Genomic DNA, 20,711 nt, shown 5'->3' with positions numbered 1-20,711 from the left:
CCAAAAATCAAGGAAAGCCCACAAAAAAGACTGCCTCAGGGTCTTACAAGTGCCGCAGCCCCTCTACTTCACCTCATAAATCTTGCAGGAAAGGGGAGAGAGGTCATGCCAGCAGTTCTGAAAGGCATAAGAAATCATCCTCTCTACCACCATCTCTGCCGTTCAAAAGGCCCTCATCTACCTTTGCAGCTAAGAATGTGCCGTCGACGACGGACTCATTGTCGACGAGACCGTCAGTGAGTGTTTTCCCACTGCCGACGACGACTTCCACTGTTCCACCGTCGACGACAGTTATGACGACTACATCATCGTCGACGAAGATCTATACTTCATCATTGTCGAAGACTGTAAAAACGGTATCTGCACTACCATTGTTGACTGCCTCGTCGACGGTAGACTCTTCGGTAAGGCTGTCAACGATCAAGATCTCCCTGCGTTCGTCGTCGAAGACTCCACCATCAACGTAGACTATATCTGCGCCGTCAACGACACCATCGACGAGGGAAAAACAACATAAAAAACAAGAAAGACATACCCCAAAGCACACCTCACCTAGTAAAGTGACCCCTCTCATACCAGTTCACTTGTTAGAGGGGGATGAAGAGTCAGATGACGAGGGTCCATTTGGAACAGCCCATAGCCCCTCTCAATTGAACGTCAAATATCAGGGCAAAGACGTATTTGAGGAAACTTATGACCCTCAGTACTATGGAGGAGATCAACAATATCAGGAAGGGGCATACATTCCAACCTCATTGCTATCTGACCTCCGGGCAATGTTGGCTGATTACAGTAGGCGGTTTCCTCCTCAAGGGGAGCAACCTCCGCCGTCGCCCGTCTCCGGGGTTACCACTCCACGTCAGAGACCGACCTCATTGCCACTAACAAATGTAACCACGCCGGATATGACTTTACCTCAGGACACTGACATGTCGGAAGGGCATCAGGAAGAAGGGGAGCTCCTTGACACTCATTCGGAGTGGGATGAATACATTATTCCTGCTCCTCCTTCTTCACAGTCAAAGGTAGAATCCCCTCCAGACGACATCAGGGGATTTCATAATCTTCTGGAGAGAGCAGCTAACGTTTCGCCTTGCCAATGCCGTCCAAGCAAACAGATTGCTTCCTATATGATTTTAAAGAGCCGTTCCATAAATCTGTGCGCTCTATTCCACTGGTCAGCTACTTATGGGAAGAAGGGTTAAAAGTGATGCACAACCCCGCTACTGTCTCAGCAGTACTGCCACGACTAGATAAAAAGTACAAGGCACCAGACTATGCCCCAGCATGTCTAATTGGTCATCCTCATCTGGACTCGGTAGTAGCCCAGGCGGCACAGAGGAAGTCCAAGAATCCATCTGCCCCGATTTCTGCACCTCCAGACAAAGAAGGTAGACGGCTAGACAATATTGGAAAGAGGTTCTCGTCGATGGCTAGCCTAGTGATAAGAGCAGCTAACTCCCTAGCGGTGTTAGCCAGGTACGATAGACAGCTCTGGGCAGACATCCCCCCACATATTGACCAGTTGCCGGAGGATGGAAGTTCAGAGGCAAGGAAGACGTTGCAGGAAGGTCAGCGCACTTCAGCTGAGCTCATAGACTGTGCAATGGACATAGCCACGACTGCATTTCGGCAGCTCGCAGATGCGGCTGTACTTAAGAGACAAGGCTGGCTAAAGGCTACATCATTCCGGCCTGAGGTACAGAATAAGATTTTAGACCTACCTTTCGATGGGCAGGCATTATTTGGTAAACATATTGATGAGGCCTTACAATCTATCAAATCCGACACAGATACAGCAAGATCGTTAGGGACTCTCCAGTTTCGGAAGCCTTAGTTTCGAGCTAAAGGACATGGACTGCCTTCATATAGAGGAGGATATCAGCAGTATAGATACTCAACCTATCCTTCCTCCTCTCAGCAATTTCGTCAATACTACCCACAAAGACAACCACCACAAGCAGCTTATGGTAGATCCGGCACTAGGGGACGCTCAACTTGCCCTGCTAAGGACTCGGCTCGTAGAGCCTGATACATCCAAGGCGCCGGCTACATCCAACCCTCCTCTTCTGGTTCTAGGCGGAAGGATATACCTGTTTCTCAAGCAATGACAAATCATCACATCAGACAAGTGGGTCCTCCAATTAGTGAAACAGGGCCACCTTCAAGGTATCCAGAACAACTCAAGAGGGAGATCAGCAAGATGCTCCTCAAAGGAGCTATAGAGAAAGTACCTCTGTCACAGCGAGGAAGGGGCTTTTATTCCAGGTTATTTCTCATTCGCAAGAAGTGGAAAGACTGGAGGCTGATCCTCGACCTAAGAGAATTAAACATCTACTTAAAAAAGTTCCACATGATAAGCCTACAGGATGTCCTCCTGCGACTGAACCACGGAGATTTCATGTCTACACTAGACCTAAAAGACGCATATTTCCACATTCCCATCCGCCCTACCCACAGACAGTACCTGAGATTCATGGTAGCCGGTGCGTTTCCTTACTCAACAGTTTAGGCCTCACCATCAACTGGGAGAAGTCCAAACCTCTACCATCACGCAGTATTACCTTTTTAGGGGAGAACCTGGACACTCAGTCCACCATGGCGTGTCTCACAGTAGAGAGACAACAGAAGTTACTGACTCTAGCAAAGGCAATACAGGGATGAAACTCTGTTTCAGTTTGCCTTTTCAAATCCTTGTTGGGCATGATGTCATCATGCAAATCTCTGGTTTCCCTCTGCAGACTAAAAATGCGACCGCTACAGGAGCAACTCAATCTTCAATGGCTCCAGATTTCGGGAAGCTTCGAAGATCGGATAAGCATAACCCCAGCAATAGTCAAAGCTCTGACATGGTGGTCTCAAAAGCATCATCTGTCTGTCGGCCTTTCCTTTCTACATCATCCAGCTCCGTGGACTATCACTACAGACGCCTCTCTGGAGGGCTGGGGAGCCGTTTTGCAACATCTTCAAGTAAGTGGCAAGTGGCCACTAGAGTTGAGGGCGATGCACATCAACCTGCTAGAGCTCAAAGCAGTTTATCTCGCTGTGCAGCTTTTCTTCCGAAGATAGCGGGGTCAGATGTAGTAATAAGAACAGACTACACCACTACGATGCATTACCTCAACAAACAAGGAGGCACGAGGTCTGTCACCCTCTCCAGGGAAGCCCCCAAAATTTGGAATTGGGCCACGCAGCAAGGCATCAGACTCACAGCGGTGCATCTGCCGTGGATAGAGAACAAGATAGCGGACTCACTCAGCAGACAAAGATCGAGCTGCCACGAATGGGAGCTGGACCAGTCCACAGTGGATTACATCTTTTCCCAGTGGGGAATGCCCAGAATCGACCTGTTCGCCAGCAAATGGAACGCCAAATGCCAGTACTTCGCAAGCTGGCATCTCCAAAAGGGATCTTGTGGGAATGCGTTTTCCATAGCTTGGTCAGGCATCTTTGCTTACTCCTTTCCTCCAATTCCACTGATCCCAAGATTACTCACGAAGATGAAAACAGAGCCGTGCACCCTGATATTGATAGCTCCGTACTGGCCTCGTCAACACTGGTTCGCAGAGCTTCTTCTTCTATCAATGAAGCCTCACATTCCGCTGAAACCGTCTCTGCACTTACTAACAATGAACAAAGGGCAAATATCGCACCCAGATCCTCAGTCAATGCGATTGTCAGCATGGCTCCTGAACACAGGGAGTTCGCACATCTGAATATCCCACAGGAATGTAGGGACATTTTGTCCAGAGCTAGAGCAGATAGCACTAATAAGGCTAATTCTTGCAAATGGAGAAGATTTTGTTTCTGGTGCCACCAGCGGCAAATTGATCCACTGTCCTCACCACAGGAACAATTATTGCCTTACTTATTGCATTTAGCGCAATCAGGCCAGGTGCATTCATCCATAAAGGTGCATCTGGCGGCAATAGCATCATACAGACGTTCAGACTCTTCAACTTCGCTGTATTCATCTAGACTAATCAAACGTTATTTTAAAGGACTTTTCAGGGTTTTTCCTCCATTCAGACCTCCTCCTCCCTCGTGGAACCTGAATATTGTTCTAGCACAGTTAATGACGCATCCATTCGAACGGATCCATCGTGCTTCTCTGAAAAACCTTTTTTGGAAGATTGCTTTACTGGTGGCTCTCACATCAGCTAGACGGGTCAGTGAGATACAGGCCCTCTCCATACAGGAGCCGTTCTTGCAGATCAAGCAAGACAAATTACTACTTCGCACCAACCCGCATTTCATACCGAAGGTCCCTTCTGATTTCCACATGAATGAGCCCTTAGTTTTTAAAACCTTTTTTCCACATCCATATACTCCTGTGGAAAGAGCGTTACACTCCTTAGACATTAAGAGATGTGTTAAATTCTACCTGTATAGGACTAAGTCCTTTCGCTGCTCCAATCAATTGTTCGTAGCTTACAGTGCACCCAGACGAGGTCAACCGCTCTGCAAGCAGAGTATAGCCAGATGGATATCCTCAGCCATTCGTTTCTGCCATCAAGCAGCGGGCAAACCACTGCATTCATCGGTCCGTGCTCACTAACATGGGCAGTTTCTTCCTCAGCGGCACTGTTTGCAGGGGTTCCTCTGCAACACATTTGCAGAGCAGCGACATGGAAAAGCTGCTATACATTTACACAACATTACTGCTTGGAAGCACTATCTCAAGGAGAGGTAGCAGTGGGTCAGGCAGTCCTCAGGAACCTATTCAGGTGAAGGTGAGCCATCTCTTTCATCCCTCCATCCTAGATCAGGTATGCACATTGTTTATGTCTTGTTACTTTTGAATACAGATCCAATGCTCTTCATGTTAAAAAAAAAATAAAAAGAGAAGAAAAGAAGAGAAAAGGGAGAGAAGTAAGGATGGGGTTAACAGACGATATTTTGTTTAGAGTATTGCTTTATATATATATATATATATATATGTGTTTATATATGCAGGCATTTTGTGACGTACATGGCTACAATGTTCCAATGTGCATAAGTACTGCTTGTTACTCTGATTCAAGCATGTGAATCTATGAAAGTTCCAATACTGGAGTAAGAAAATTAGTTACTTACCTGTAACTGTAGTTCTCCGGTACTGGAATCTTTCATAGATTCACATGCGACCTTCCCGCTTCCCCGGAGAAGCTCACTTTCACCTCTCTCTTTCTGTTCCTGTCCTTAATGCACTTGTGCTTGGAAAATCTGAGATGCTGGAGCTTTTCTCAGGAGGATTCTAGAGGGTGGTTTCGTCTGATTGGTGGATACTCAAGTTTGGTCCTTTTTCTTAAAATGACTATTATAGACTATTAAATTGAAGAGGCCTAGGGCCCTTGTATTAATATGTTTCAACACTACTTGTGTAATTGTACCGGGGGCTCCCATCTCGACGAGTGGGAATGATTCAAGCATGTGAATCTATGAAAGATTCCAATACTGGAGAACTACAGTTACAGGTAAGTAACTAATTTTCTTCACTACTTAAGCAATATTTTGGTAGTTTCTCCTCCTATGTTCCTTTTACACATTAGACCCAATATTCTTTAATATTCATTAATTCTTTGTATCTTTTGCATGTTTCATGTTTTCTCAATCATTTGAAAAATGTCTACCTCCTTTATCTGAACTTTGTGTTACAGATAGTCCCCTCGTCAGAGTTCTAGGCTTTTCGGATCCTATTTTTGAGTAGCCATCTTCTTTGTTATTACCATCTCTACCAACCCTGCTCCTTCTTCGATGCCTAAATTATGCTGTTCCTCCTCTTTTCCTACTCCTTCACCCCTCCCTCCTTCCCTGGCTCAGTTGCTTGCTCTTATTTCTCATTTTCGTCCTCAGTTATATTGTGAGTGTCTCCCTCCACCCACCTTTCCTTATCTCCCACCTCCTGTTTCAGTCCGAGGAACAAGAGCATGCGATCTCTTCTGCACTTGCTATTCCATACTCATTTTTTTGCTAGATCTATTTTGCTACATAGTACAGCCCTGGGGCTTTTGTCTGGAGAAGTAGTTCTTCTCTTTTCTGCGTCCTTTCTTTTCTTCTTCCTAGCAGTACATTGTCTAAGCTGTCTGCATTGATAATCAAAGGTTTCTGGATCACAAAGTTTTCTACCATAGTGACACAGCTTATTAAGTTAAGATGACTGCTATGACACTGAAAAAGCCCCTAAATGTTATCTCCCTCTATATAAATTGTCTCTCACTTCATAAGACAGGAACAAGTCCTGCACTATTTGTACACAAATCATGCACACATAAAGGCATTGCAATGTTACAGAAAACACACTTGTCTGCAGACATTAAAAGTAAGGAGTGTCCTGGTCCACCACAGTAGTCATATAGTAAACTAGCAGAGTGCACAGTCACAGACACAGAGCTGCTCTAAGAAATATGGAAGTGTCATGTTCATTAACTGTTCCTTGCCCCACAACCTGGACAGACATGGAAGGCCAATTTGTTTCTGCCAAGCTGAAGATGCTGGCCACCACGGTTATTATAGGCTGGATATAAGCTTACAGTGTAGGCCAGTGGGCCTTTTGCTCATCCGTCCAGACTTGTGGAATTTGCTGATACTAAGAATATAATAGGTGGTGATTGGAACATTGTCCTAGATGTCCTAGACGGCCAACCTGATAGATAGGGCTAATGGGGATGATAGAGCAGTTAGTAACAATGTAATGGCAGATCATGATCTGATAAATATGAGGCGTCTGACACAACCAACCCACCGTGACTATACTTTAATGTTACGTGTACATGGATTAGTGTCTAGGACTGACTACGTGGTTGTACAAGACCCTGTGCTGCTGGATGTATGCAGCTGCAACATCCCTACAGGCAGGTTGACAGATCATACTCCGATCCACCTTTCATTGGCATTTCATTTACTTGATGCACGTTTGGCACATCGGCGTATGATAGCAATGGTGTATAGATGAAAAAGAAACCATTAAGGACACAAACAAGAATACATCACTAATAATGTAGAATTACTTGCCTTTGCACAGATTATGTGGGCAGCGAGGAAGGTAACGTGAGGCCAATTAATGCTAGATTCTGCATTAGCCAAAGGAAGGGTGTCAGAGCACCCGGAAAAATTAAAACAGGAAATTAAAGACTTGAAACAGCTCTATTACCAGACTCCCAATCCGAGAATAAGACTGGATGTGACCAAAACCGTCTTAAACATTCTCAATTTGCTGAACATCATTTAATAAAGCTAAAACTAGGACACTAAGAGAGGAGAGAGGGCTGGGCGTCTGCTGGCAGCATTGCTAAACTAGAGGGAATTTCATTGTCCGATCTTGGTGATTAAGAATCAGATGGCCTTGGTGAGATATCTTGTGGCTATCACAGAAGGGTTGCTGAATGCTATAAATACCTCTATGATTTGGAGCAACTTAACACTACCAAAATAGAGGATGTATTCTTGCAACAATTGGCACTCCTTTCCTTTTCTTCAGAGGGTAGAAACATAGTTGAGGGAGAAAATATTGGGAAGGAAATTGCGGATCTGTTGTTGGTTCTATTTGTATATGAGACCTACAAGGAGGCTGAACCGTCTGGCTTGTTGCCTATATCCAATAAGGTAATAATATTGCTGATGTCCAAGACTAGGAAAGACCCTCTCAACTGTTTAATTTCCCTTATTATAGTAGATATGAAAATCCTTTAAGAAATACTGACCACATAATTGATAAAAGTACTTCCTACTGTAATAATACATGAGTCACAGGTGGGATTTGCAATGGGGTGTAATCCAGAAACCATATACATACTCTGGTGCATATATTATTGATCACTTAGGATCAGGAAGACAAAGCATTGACCCTCTTGTTGGATGTGGAGAAGGATTTTGACAGACTTGAGTGAAGGATACCTTGTCTATACCCTTGTGAGCCAAAGCCTGAGCCAAAACTGTATCACTAAGGTAGATTGGCTATATTGTGATGCAACTGCGCATAGTAACTGTGGGGGACATTCATTGTACTTGGTTCTGATTATCTGTGGTACTCAGCAGAGTTGTTCCCCCTCACCCCTACTGTTCCTTTTGGCCCTACAGCCACTAGCTAAGGTGATTCAGACATTGCTGGCATAGAGACCTTATGCAGCCCTATTATGGTGTCGCACAACGGGTGAAACACGTGTTGGCTGACCTAATTGCTTAAGAAAAAGCAAATACTGTCAATAATCTTTTTTTATCTTGTTCGTATTGAATGCTAGAGATTTATCTAATTGAAAAACACATAAACTGTCTACCCTACATATCTATGGCTGTTCTTGTATTTGTGGATTCTAGGGACATCACCCACTTCTGGGGATGACAGTCCCACAATAAATGTTAGCTGTTTTAAGACATTGCAGTCCCCGGGTTTTTACATCTCCTTTTCCCTGTATTAGAAATTAATTACACGGTTCTTCAGGAAACTAATAGGAAATCTTTGTATTTCAAACTCTTACACTCAAGGTATTGGTTGCCACAATGATTAAAATAGGGTTGGTTTGTTGCCCACTGACCTGCTGGAGATGCACTGAACCACACTGCGGCATATCACTATTATGGCTTTGTAATATGCTTCAACAATATTGGCGTGTTTAGAGTTGTCTCATATACACTTTTTACACCTTTCTCCATCCATTCACCTAGCTTTCATTAATGATGTCACATACGTTACAGGTTTAAATGCAGACTTCCACAGAAGGCTGACATTGTCACTTGCTGGTGCTAAAATGTGTATTCCCAAGCATTGGAGATGTGTTACATTGCCCACAAAAGATGAATGCTTATCGATCTGACCAGGATAGTATATAATGAGCACACCACCTATAAGGTGAACGGCAACGTCTGAATATGACCAGTAGTGTGGTCCCTTCCTTAGAAATTTAGATAAGGATTAACAGCATTGTATTATGTTTCTCCCTTCTTATGTTTCCTCTTATCTCTGCAATAAGTTCCTCTATATCTTTATGTCAATTCAGTATGAGAAGTAGATAATCTTCAGGCTGTAATTTGAGTGATGTTCTGTGTAGGACAAATAAGTATAGAATACGTGGCTGTCTTACGGAACCTAATCTAACCCAAGAGGCGCAGTGCTTTAACATGTACTTGTCTACACTTGAATACTTGAACTCTGCTATTAATATAGACAGTGTTGTCAGTTAGCTTTATTTTTGCACCATAATTACACATCATCTGCTGGCACCCTATACACTTATACTCAAATGATGTACTAACGCATATCTGAAATGTGAATGTTATTCCATTTATGCTTCTTATTTGCTGGTTGTGAAGATGTGAACTACTGCTACATTCCTGGCTTGTTCCATGTGTCCACTCTCTGTTTCCCTTCTGTCTCTCATTTCTTGTCTACCTCCCTGTTCCCAATCCCCTCCTGCCCCACTCTCTTTATTACTTGATTGGTATGTTTGAAATGATACTATATACTACAATTGCACTTTGCTTTTTTCCTTTTTTTAGTTAAAAAGTGCTGCAAAAAAGGGACTGCACACAACACAGAAAGAAGCCTTCATTTGTTAGAGCGTAGTTGAAATAGTACAAGGCATATGGGAGCCACGATTGCAGTCTGAAGAGCAGCTTTCAACCAGTTTTCTGTAGAGGATGATGGATGTAAATCATGTCCATTAATCTGAAAATCATTGGATGTCTTTCCCAAGTTTCTTTAGCTTTTTCAGAGAGTTTAGTATCAATATGCTGAATTTAATAATTGGGCCAGAAAATATGATGATGCACCTTACCTGATATGGGATCATCACCCTATGGTAGTCTTTTAAAACAAGTGATTAGCCAACGATAATGCTTTTGTTAGATGGATAAATACATATTTTGGGTACACCAGCTTCTAGAGCCACATAGGTCGTTTCTTTCGCCATCTTAAAGAAGAGACGTACATTATTTTGAAAACTAGCAAAGAATCAAATGTATGAAATTAATAAAGACTTCATCTGTGCGAAATAACTTAATTGAATTTGTTTTAGTTGTTTTGGTTTCTCTGAAAATCAAACTTTGTTGGTTGGATGAGGCCCCATTGCCTCTACGTCTCTAAACATACGCTTCATGAACATAATTTAATTATATTGATAATTGGCAATACTTTATGAATTTCCAAAACGAAAAAAAGATACAAAACTATCCAATGATTTTTGGACAGCAATTCCCTTAAACAGAACAATTTGCCAAGGATTTAACTGACAGATCTTTGCAGTTATACTATTTGAAATGAATTTATTGAAAATCTCTTCTCCTGATGTTTTGTAATGTGTAATATAGAATATTGCATTTTCACTCTGTCATATATTAATTATTCTGTTATAATGTTCTATTTTATCTATTGATTGCCTTTCATTTTTCATATTTGTCTTGAAGCTCTGCTCGCCTAATCATTGCTGTTCATGCTTTTCAAAAGCTGGCAATAAAAGTTTTTTTTTGACAGGACATGATGAATTGTATAGGCGGGTTGAATGTGCTGTTTCCGCTGCTGGAGCAGATCAGCAGTCTCAGTGGACAGGCACCAGAGAAAGTGGATGGTGACCTTGCAGTGGTTGATGGAACGGCACCAGTTGAAGGAGACTGGGTTTTGCTTTCTTCGCCAAAGGCTTCAGGTAGGATTTGGTTGATCATCTGGTAGAGAAACAAAATTAGCTGGGTTGTAAAGATATTTTGAAAGTTTCTCTTGTTCAAAACCACAACAGAATGTGATACATGCCTCTTCTTCAGATGGCATTCAAAAATATATTTTTTAATGATTACATTGACTGGATGTAGTATAGAAATACCTGTTGATTCCACTTCATGCAAGAAAATCTTATGAATGTGGGTGTCATTTACCATTGTGATGAAGTTTGACTACATTTTCCTGTGCTGGCAGAAGTACAAAGTAACAATTAATAACAACCAGTTCACACCCAGCTGTCATATGATACTCATGGAATGTCCACCTCCACCCTGTTCCTTTGACCCTTATCTGTTTATTAACCAGAATCACCTTGTAAAGCATACCTTTATAGTAAGATAGGTCACGTAACCAAACCTGTGACACATTATGGTGAACTAGGACATGGTACCATTTGTCTTCTGGTTACATACTCCCAGTGTGTGTTTCAGTTGAACTATATATGGTGTTGGTGTTGAGGATGTCAAGACCTTTGTTTAAAAATGTACAATCATCGGACAACAACCAATGATTATAGTAAGTTTCATTGAGGGGGGGAGAACATGGCGGGCTACGGAGGTCACGTAGCGCGCTAGGGCGCTACCTGTTCCGGTTCCTGGGGGCGTGGCAGGTCGCGGTGGCCGAGCGGGCTGCGGGCTGCAAGCACACAGATGTGCGCGCCGCAATTAGTGAGACCCGAGGCAGTCTGGAGGACAGCGGGGGCTGTCTGGTGGCACCGGGGCGCGCTGGAGCTGCGCCGGACCCGTAAAAGCGTGGTGCGAATTCCCCTTTGGGGGAATAGCGGCAGCGGTAGCTGCAGCAGCAGAACGGGCGGAGCAGCAACCGAGAAGTTGCGGCTGGGAGAGCAACCCAAAGAGAATCCAGAGAAGGGAGCCAGGAAGAAAACGGTGAGGCAGCGTGGGGGGGGGAGGGGCGTCTTCCCTGCTCCCCCGCTTCCCTTAACAAGAGTGGAGGGGACGGTCCAGTCGCCCCAGGACAATTTGGTTGCGATTACAGAGGAGAAGGGGGACAAGGGAGGATCAGCAAAAAAAAAATCCGGAGACCTAAATCTGGGGAAGGAGGTAGGAGTGCGGGGAGGAAAGCGGGAGAGAGCAAGCTTAAGGGTAGAGATAAGTTGACGCCCTCTCTAAGGTCTTTTTTTAAAGTGAGACCTGAGGTAGTTACACTTACCCCTGGGCAGATTAGAGTTGCAATGGAGGTTACCACCAGGCAGGTGGAAAATGGTACGGATGAGGGCAGGGAGGGGACGAGGTCCCCCCCGCCACGGCCAGGAGAAGAACAGACGGCCCTAGTACAAGTTCAGACTCCAAACAATAACCCTTCAGAGGTTCAAGACTTTGCTACTAAGTTGGCAGTGCTGGAGCCCCCTCAAGCTGCCTCAGTGATCTCCCCTTTACTGAGTTCCTCGTTGGAGGCGTTAATCTTGTCCATTTCTGAGGATGTAAAAAAGGGCTTTGCGAACTCAGAAGTAAATCAAGGGGAGATAAGAGAGGTTTGTGCTAATTTAGAAAAAAAAATTGATGGCGTAATGGAAAGAACGCAGGCCCTGGAAGAAGCGATGGGGGGGTATGAAGGAGGAGCTGGTACAGCATAAGGGCGAGATCGATACATTGAAGAGGAGCGAACAGGCTCTAAAAAACAGGGTGGAGCAGATGGAAAACTATTCAAGAAGAAATAATCTAAAACTGCTGAAAGTGCCGGAAGGTGCGGAAGGGAGCGATCTTAAAGCCTTTGTAGTATCACTAATCAAATCAGCGGTGGATCTGGAGGAGACCGAGGATGAAATCGGGAAGGATATCCAGAGAATCCATCGAGACCCCTTTAAGCTACGAACAAACAGTAGTAGACCTCGGAAAATTTTGATAAACTTTTTGTTGTACCAGATGAAGGAAAATATTTTATCTAGAGCATTGAAACAGAAGTCCTTAAAAGTGAAGGATATTGTGTTTGAGATTAGATCTGACCTATCCAGGGTGACTATGGATAGGCAGTGGGAACTGGGGAAACGGTTGGAGATTTTCAAATCTTTGGGGGTCTCGGTCCAGCTGAAATTTCCAGCCTTCCTTAGGGTCATGTATAACAGCAAAATGTATAACATCAGAGACATTAGTGAAGCGGATGAATTATTGGTTGTGGTAAAAAATGGGCAGTCTACTGAATAAGGCTGCATGTAAGGTGCAATGATGAAATTCTCCCAGGAACCTGGGGCGCTCTAAAAATTGGATCATTATGGTCCTTAGTTGGGGGGGGTTCTCCATGGGTGGGGGTGGGGGGGAAGGGGTTGGGGAGGGGGGGGGAGGTTTAGGGTTGGGGAGGGGGAGTTGGAAGAAAGTAAAAAGTAGTGCCTCGTTCAGCCCAGCTATCTGTTACCTAAGATTGATAGATGGTTAGCAGGGAGGGAAGCCAGAGGGTGCAGAATAAACCATTACAAATTCTTTCATGGAATGTCAATGGTTTAAGGGTGCGAGGAAGAAGGGAATGAATATTACAGTATCTGCAGGATTCTACGGCACAAATTTTAGTTTTGCAGGAAACGCATCTCACAAAGGTGGAGTGTACTAACATAATACAAAAACTAAGATGGGTTCGAACATTTGCATGTACAGAACACAACTATCATAATAAAGGGGTGGCAATTTTAGTTAAACATGCACAGCAGGGGGGTGTGGTAATCCTGGAGTCTAGATCAGATTTAGCAGGGCGATGGGTGATAGCTAAAATACAATTTGGGGGTCGGAATCTGGTCTTAGCAGGCTACTATGGGCCCAACTGCGACGATATAGAACCCTTAAAGCAGCTTTTTTCTCATCTTCTGGAATTTTCGGACCCGGTGATTTTGATGGGTGACTTCAATGTGGTATTAGACAATGAGTTGGATATGCATAACTGTAAATCACGAGGTACACCTAAGTCGCAACAGTATTTAAGGAGAATGATGAAGGAATTTGGTTTGTGCGATATTTGGAGGCAAAGGGCAGGGAATAGCAGGGACTTTTCTTTTTTTAATAAGAAATATAGACATGTGTCGCGAATTGATTATTTTCTATTAGATATGCGTTTGAGAGAGGAGGTGAAGAATATTGCGTATCTGCCCTCGCATTTATCAGATCACTCTGCGGTGGTGTTAAATATGTGCTTTCGTCAGACAAGTTGTAGTGACCGGTGGACGATTGATCGGACATTGTTATTAGATCAGGAGGTGTTGCTAAAGCTGCGTAAGGAAGCCGAATTCTTTTTTAGTGTAAACTTGGGCTCCGCTCCTTTATCTGTAGTATGGGACACGTTTAAAGCGGTCATCCGTGGGGAGTTAAGGAGTTGTTCCATCCAGAAACATAAACGGCAGAAAGAAGAGATTTATGCGCTGGAGCAGGAAATGCGAAAATATAAAGTTAAAATAATTGAAGCAGGGGAGACGGAGGCATTGAGGGCCAGCTGGGATGGGTTGAGAAGCCAGTTGGAAAAGATACTACAGGGAAGAATTCAAAGCAAATGAGAAGCAAGCAAACTGGCCCATTTCGAATACGGTGAAAATGCGGGGAAGTTGTTAGCCTGGAAAGGCAAAGCTGATCGTGTTAGGAACTACATCAAGGAGGTTGAAGTGGTGCATTCAGGTGAAAAAAGAACAGATGAGGCGGCAATAGAATCGGCATTTCGAAAAAAAATTCACAACTGTATTCGGAAAGGCTAGAGGTGGATGAAGGTATGGTAACGGATTGGATGGGGGCTGATAGATTTTTAGGTTTATCGTTGCAGGAGAAGGAAGCATTGAACGCCCCAATAAGGGCTGAGGAAATTAGGAGAATCCTGACTAGTAGTAAGTCGAGAACGGCGCCAGGCCCGGATGGTATTCCAGTGGAAGTTTATAAGGTATTAGGGGACTCAGTTATCCCAGTATTGACAGAATTGTTTCGAGGGATCCTGGAATTTGGCAATGATATTCCTCTTTCATGGAATGAAGCGGTGATCTCCTTAATTTTGAAACCGGATAAAAATCCAGCGAAGTGTGCCTCATACAGGCCTATATCATTGCTGAACAGCGATTATAAACTGCTAGCTAAGCTTCTAGCGCATAGGCTGAGTAGGATAGCGAATAATCTAGTGCACCCCGATCAAAAAGGCTTTTCTAAAGGCAGATATTTGCATGAATTAACTTTCAAACTGATCGGGGCAATAGATATGGCCACAACGTTTGGGTCGCCTTTGGCAGTTATTATTTTAGACGCAATGAAGGCTTTCGACCAAGTTAATTGGAATTTTTTGAAATCGGTTTTGAGGTGGGCCAATTTAGGCTCCAAGTTTTGTGGGGTAATTGACCGGATTTATACATCCCCTTGTGCTAAGATTTTGGTGAACGGTAAACTTACGGGCCCTATTACTATTTCAAGAGGTACGAGGCAGGGCTGCCCCCTGTCGCCGGTATTGTTCAATCTGTATATTGAGCCATTTGCTAGAAAAATCAGACAAAACCCTCTTATCTCGCCCTTCTGCTGCAATGGCTGGGAAAAGAAAATTTCTTTATATGCAGATGATCTACTAATATATACTAATAACCTGCCCCTGGCCTTTAACACAGTCAAAGATCTGGCTGAACAATTTGGAAGGATATCAGGGTACCGGATTAATGTGGGGAAAACAGAAACTATGCAGTGGAATATGGAAGTAGGGTCAATAACAAATAAGCAGGAAATACGGTACCTGGGTATCTTAGTGACCCAAAATTTGAAGGACTTAGCAGAAAGGAATGCTCGAAAGTTATTAGTAGAATGTAAAATTATGCTACAAAAATGGGCATGTCTCCCTTTGACGATTCTTGGGAGGATAAATCTAATTAAGATGTTTATTCTGCCCAAATGGAACTTTGTGTTTTCAGCTATACCCTTGGCAATGCACAAGGGACACCTAGATAAAACGCAACAAGCGATAAGTAGTTTCATCTGGAACTCAAAGGGGGCGAGGATATCATGGAAAAAACTACGCAGAAGGAGGGAAAAAATAGGACTGGCTCTCCCTGATTTGACATATTATGCGTGGGCTTTCTTGTTTAAAAACTCAAGGTTGCTGTTTATATCCCCAGACGGTTCAGCAGTGGGCAGAATGTATAAGGCTATGGTGTTGTCTGAAAAAGGGGGCTTACGGTCTTTTCTATTTAAATTTGGTGACCCTAAATTTTTCAAAAAAGTTAAACTAAAAGTGCTCCAAGGAATGGCAAGGATGACCTACCAAGCAAGTTATGGGGCAAGGTGATGTTAGGCGACAAGATTGGGTCATGGTGGAAGAAGTCGTATACGACATTGTATGAAGTAGTGAAGCCGGCCCCATTAAGGAAAAACCATCTTTATACTCTACATAGAGCATACATATCTCTGGCAAAACTGTCCAAATTTAAGAAGGGGGAGGTGATCAAGTGTCCGAAATGTGGTGGGCTAGGAGCAACGGATATACACATGTTCTGGGACTGCCCCGCTATCCGGTTGTTCTGGGAGGAGGTTTTTAGGGCATTATCATCTATGTTAGGCTGGAAAATTAATGTATCACTCCCATTAATTATTTTTGGGCAGCTCCAGGATGAGGTGATATGGAAAAGGGTGAACAAAACTAATCGTTCATTTGTGTTCTATGTAATTGTGCTGGGACGGAATGAAATCTGCAAAAAATGGTTGAAGGAGTACTCTCCGAGCTATACAGACTGGTTGAATGCTGCTCTCCGTGCGGCAAATATGGACCTAAATGTGCAGGGCTCAAAGAAAAGCGTAGAAATGTGGTCACCATTATTAAATTGGCAGGGAATAGCCTAAATTTGCTCCCCTGCTAAGTGTACTGCCGGGTATCTATGTGAAACTGTCCCAATGATCTTTTCTTTGCCTCAGTCCAATGATTAAGCACCGTTCGACGCCTCGGCAGGTCTGTTTAGGCAGACCGGGAGTTACAAAGGTGCACCCCCTGACTTGAGTCTCTCTTCTTAGTCAAAAGGGCGAAAAGGTTACAGGAACAAAGAGGTGTCTCAGTAAGGGGGGCTGAATGAGGACAACAACAAAAAAAACAAAAAAAAATGATCATAGTAAGTTTCACTGTACTTGACATGGATGCATTTCCGCATGATTTACAATATACTTGGTGAATTCTGCAGTAAAGTTATTCTTAGTGAGTGAATCCCTCCAAAATCCCATGGAGAGTGAACTTCTGTGCTGTGCTCAAATCGTACAGAGCTGCTTTAGTTCACACCCAGGTCCCATTTCAAATAATGAATGGTTTCAGTTGTTTTCTGATGTTTATTCTTTCACTTCAAGTTCTTGTCTATCTGTGTATCCCTAAGAGCTCCTGTGTGACCCATTTCTCTTGCGTACGTTTTGCAACGCAAACACTTCCCTTGGCCATCTCAGGTATTTTCTTTTTACATAATGTCCACATGTTTGGAACTTATCTGAATGTATACACTAATTGATCTAAATATAACACTAATTGGCACTATTCTGCCAATACCTCCAGAAGGAGCTATTGGTTTCCCCAGACTGATAATATAGAGATTCTTTTGTCTTTCTGCTGTCCTTCTTTCCCTTTGGGGCTCTTCATAGCTACCGCAGTTATCATAGATGTTAGTCTTTGGATACATGCTTGGTTTAAAAGAGTGCTCGCCTGTTTTGCGACTGAAGTGTGATTTGAACTCTCGGCCCCTTTGGAGTTTAGATGGGACATTGTATATTGACACTTGTTCTACCATAATTATCCAGCATGTTCAACCAATTTTGTTTAGCTTACTACATTGTTTCTACTGTGGTGGGATTGCCTGCATATTGTAACCATACAATAGCCATGCTACCACCATTGAGTGGATAGTAATTAGCTAAAGGAACATTTTGTCATAACTCCTCTGCAGACAGGTTAAAAACAGTTGTGGCTAAGATGAGTCCCTGTTTTTACTCAGGGGGTATGGCACTTGCTAGGTTATAAGTCATTACTTCCTCCTACTTATGCCTCATCCCAGATACAAGAGGGAAATCATTTTGTGTAAGGCATTCTGGCAACTGTCATTATTGAGGTGGTGCTGCTGGTAGGCCACAGGCTAACCTGCTTGAGTTGGCCTGGTTTGGTGTTCCTTGAGCACAAAATGTTCCTTCTTTCTCCATTCAGTAGATGTGAATGCAAAACTAGAAGCATGCATTTGGCTTTACAGTGCATTCTACAGGGACATGGCACTGAGTAGTGACAGGCATCTAACTCAAACATTTTCTACACTTAAGACTTCCCTCTATGGAGTTGCAAGGATAATAGTAGGATCTAGAAGGTTTAATTACAGAACTCAGGGCCTCATCTCCCTCAGATGGCTCCCAATCAAAGCATAAAACATATTCAAGTTGACATGTATAGTGCCCAAATGCCCACACTCTGTATCACCCCAGTACCTGACACTGGCACTGTTATCTTAAAGAACCTGCTCACTTCGAAGCTCAGATGTCATCCTCCTGGAAACTCAAATTTTCAAGAAAAAAAGCAACATTCAAGCAAGCTTTTTATGGAGCGCACCCAATTCTACCCTGCTCCCAGATTTCAGAATGGAGCTGAACGACCTCTCCTTGCAACATCACTGCCAACTTCGATGATCTATGTAACTATGACTTCTGCTTATGCCCTATCCTATCCACCTTCTGATGAGTCTTGAGATCTTTATAGGGATCTTATGCAAAGACATTTTCTCTATAATGATTGTAAGTCTCTTGCCTTAACAAGGTGTAATAAGAAGCGAGAGGACTGCTTTGATATCTACAAGAACTTGTTTTATTAGCTTAGGTAGAGTCTGTAAGGTAAGTATGACCCCCTAGGATTAGAGGCTCTTTTTCTTTGAGAAATCAGGAATCTCCCAGCATGTCCCTCAGGAGGAAAGTAAATTAAAAGCAGGTACGTTTCTGGAATCTTCATTGTTAAAAACCACCTTCTCTGTTTGTGTATACCTTGCAGTAGCCCCCTTACTCTAGGCTAAAGAACAGTCCTCTGGTTGTGATCCAAAACAAACACACAAAAGAAAAAGAAAATTAAATAGAAGAGGGAATTAGTCAAAGGGTCAAGTATAAGTATCAGGGCTAATATCAGATTTCCCTCAACAGTGTTGCCACCACCTGCTGACAACCAAAGGGAGGCAAGCATTAAGGCACTGGTTAGAACTCTAATGACATGGGCTGACAGCCCACAGTATCCCCTTTGTTCATACTACCCGTCTGTCTCCCCACGCTGTGCCCTGATCACACACCTGTGCAAGCCATGCTCTTCCTGGAGCGTGGCTAGGACATCTGGCATGCCCTCTGGGTTCTTCCTCAGTACATGGTACATGACCCCTCATGTACGGTGGTCGGCTTCCTTGCGGCTGGCTGCTCCGGTCCCTCTTCATCTTGCTTTGAGCCTTCTTCAGCGTGTCAAAGACATTCTGACATTCCACAGTCTGTTTGTCCTCTCTGGGCTACTTTTTGGATATCAGTGGAGCGGATATGATGCCATAATTCTCTGCAAAATTATGCTAATTCTCAGTCAGTCCTGGAAATCCCTGTCTGGTCCACTCCTGGGTCTGGGGTCCCCATACTCCAATACTGCTTGGACTGTAACCTATAAAAGCTGGATCTTTTCTCGACCTACCTGTTGAAGGTAGACCACAGCCTCTGCCAGTCTTAGCACATACTTGCATTGATCATTTGCATCTTCCTATACTGTACATACAAAACCCTTCCTCAGCTACCGCTGACTGTGTGTCATCTAAATAGATAACAGAAAAATCCTAGGCCCAGCAAGGTCTCCACATCAAACATTGAAAGCTGACGGGGCATGCTTAAGCCCAAACAGCATCATCCCGAACTCTTCTAGTCCCTTTGGGGTTCCAGAAACTGTATTCTCCTTTGCTTGAGAAGTAAGAGGAATTTGCCAGTAGGCACTGGTTGGTCAAATGTTCTCAAATATCTTGCTGTGCCCAGTTTGTCCATAAGCTTATCTGCTAGTTGTATTGGGTGGGCATCAGCCTTGGTGACCTTTTTGAAACCACAGTAGTTCACACAGTACCTCAACTCTGTTGTACCTTGCTTAGGTATCAAAGCCACTGGGGCTACTCATTGACTTAGAGAATTCTTGATGACTTTGTGGCATGTCAGCTTGACCACTTCTCCTTGATTCTGCCCTGGACCTTATCTGACATCTTGCAGATGCAGCTGTTTAAAGGTAGGTTGTCTCCATTATCGATGTTGTGCAAAACAACTCTTATCTGACCTGGAGTCAGTGGGAACAGGCCTTTCTCAGAACAACTATGTAGTCTCCCTACTGTGTAGTTGTCATATCTGAAGAGAAAGGAACTCTATCTTATGAGCTATCCTTTGGGCGTCTTTGTTGCAAAATGTGGAGTGACTCATTGTTCTCCTCACTGTTTTCCTTTGGTGCTGGGATTGCGGCCATCTCCGTAAAAAGTGAATTTATGGTTTCTGCTATGTGAGATACATTAATAATGTTTGCAGCCAATACCCAGTTTAATTATGGGATGGACCACACTGGCCTTCAAAACACTAAGGTGTCCTCCTCATTTGTCATCTTGAGACCTAAAAACAAACATTCTTTGTTATTTAGACCTCTTGACCTTCCTTGTCCCCAATCAGCACCATTCTCTACCTTCAGTGTCACTTTGTACATTTGCCACACTATCTTGTGCCAGGTCCTAGCACATAGTTTCCTCTTTCATTCATGATAGACCTCTGGCCATCATCCCAACTCTCCTTCAGCCAAAGTGAGCAGGTCAGGGCAAGATTCTCATACCATAGTTCATAGGACCTTTTGAGCACCTCATGTTGCTCAAAAATGAAAGAATGTTAGAAGGGTGTCTCACCTCCTTCCCAGTGCTTACTCCACAGTACCCACTGCACGCTTGAGAGTTTTATTTACTCTCACAACTAATCAATTGATCATATGAGACTGGAAACGTGTAAGTTAAAATTAACCTCATTTCACATAGTTTTCATATAGGTTGATCTGAAGTTTTTCCTTATGGCTGAAACCACAT

General features: G+C 43.5%; 1 protein-coding gene across 4 annotated transcripts in view; it reads left to right on the top strand.

The window, feature by feature from the left end:
• NBEAL1 (neurobeachin like 1) overlaps positions 1 to 20,711 on the top strand; it is a 672,403-nt gene that overhangs the window by 330,741 nt on the left and 320,951 nt on the right. For all 4 annotated transcript variants that reach the window (XM_069226032.1, XM_069226034.1, XM_069226033.1 and 1 more), the window contains exon 19: positions 10,448 to 10,616. In XM_069226032.1, the coding sequence (XP_069082133.1) occupies positions 10,448 to 10,616 (169 nt within the window). The remainder of the gene's footprint in view (positions 1 to 10,447; positions 10,617 to 20,711) is intronic.

This window comes from Pleurodeles waltl, chromosome 3_1 (genome assembly GCF_031143425.1).
Source record: "Pleurodeles waltl isolate 20211129_DDA chromosome 3_1, aPleWal1.hap1.20221129, whole genome shotgun sequence".
Taxonomy (NCBI): domain Eukaryota; kingdom Metazoa; phylum Chordata; class Amphibia; order Caudata; family Salamandridae; genus Pleurodeles; species Pleurodeles waltl.
This window is presented reverse-complemented; position numbering and strand designations above follow the sequence as displayed.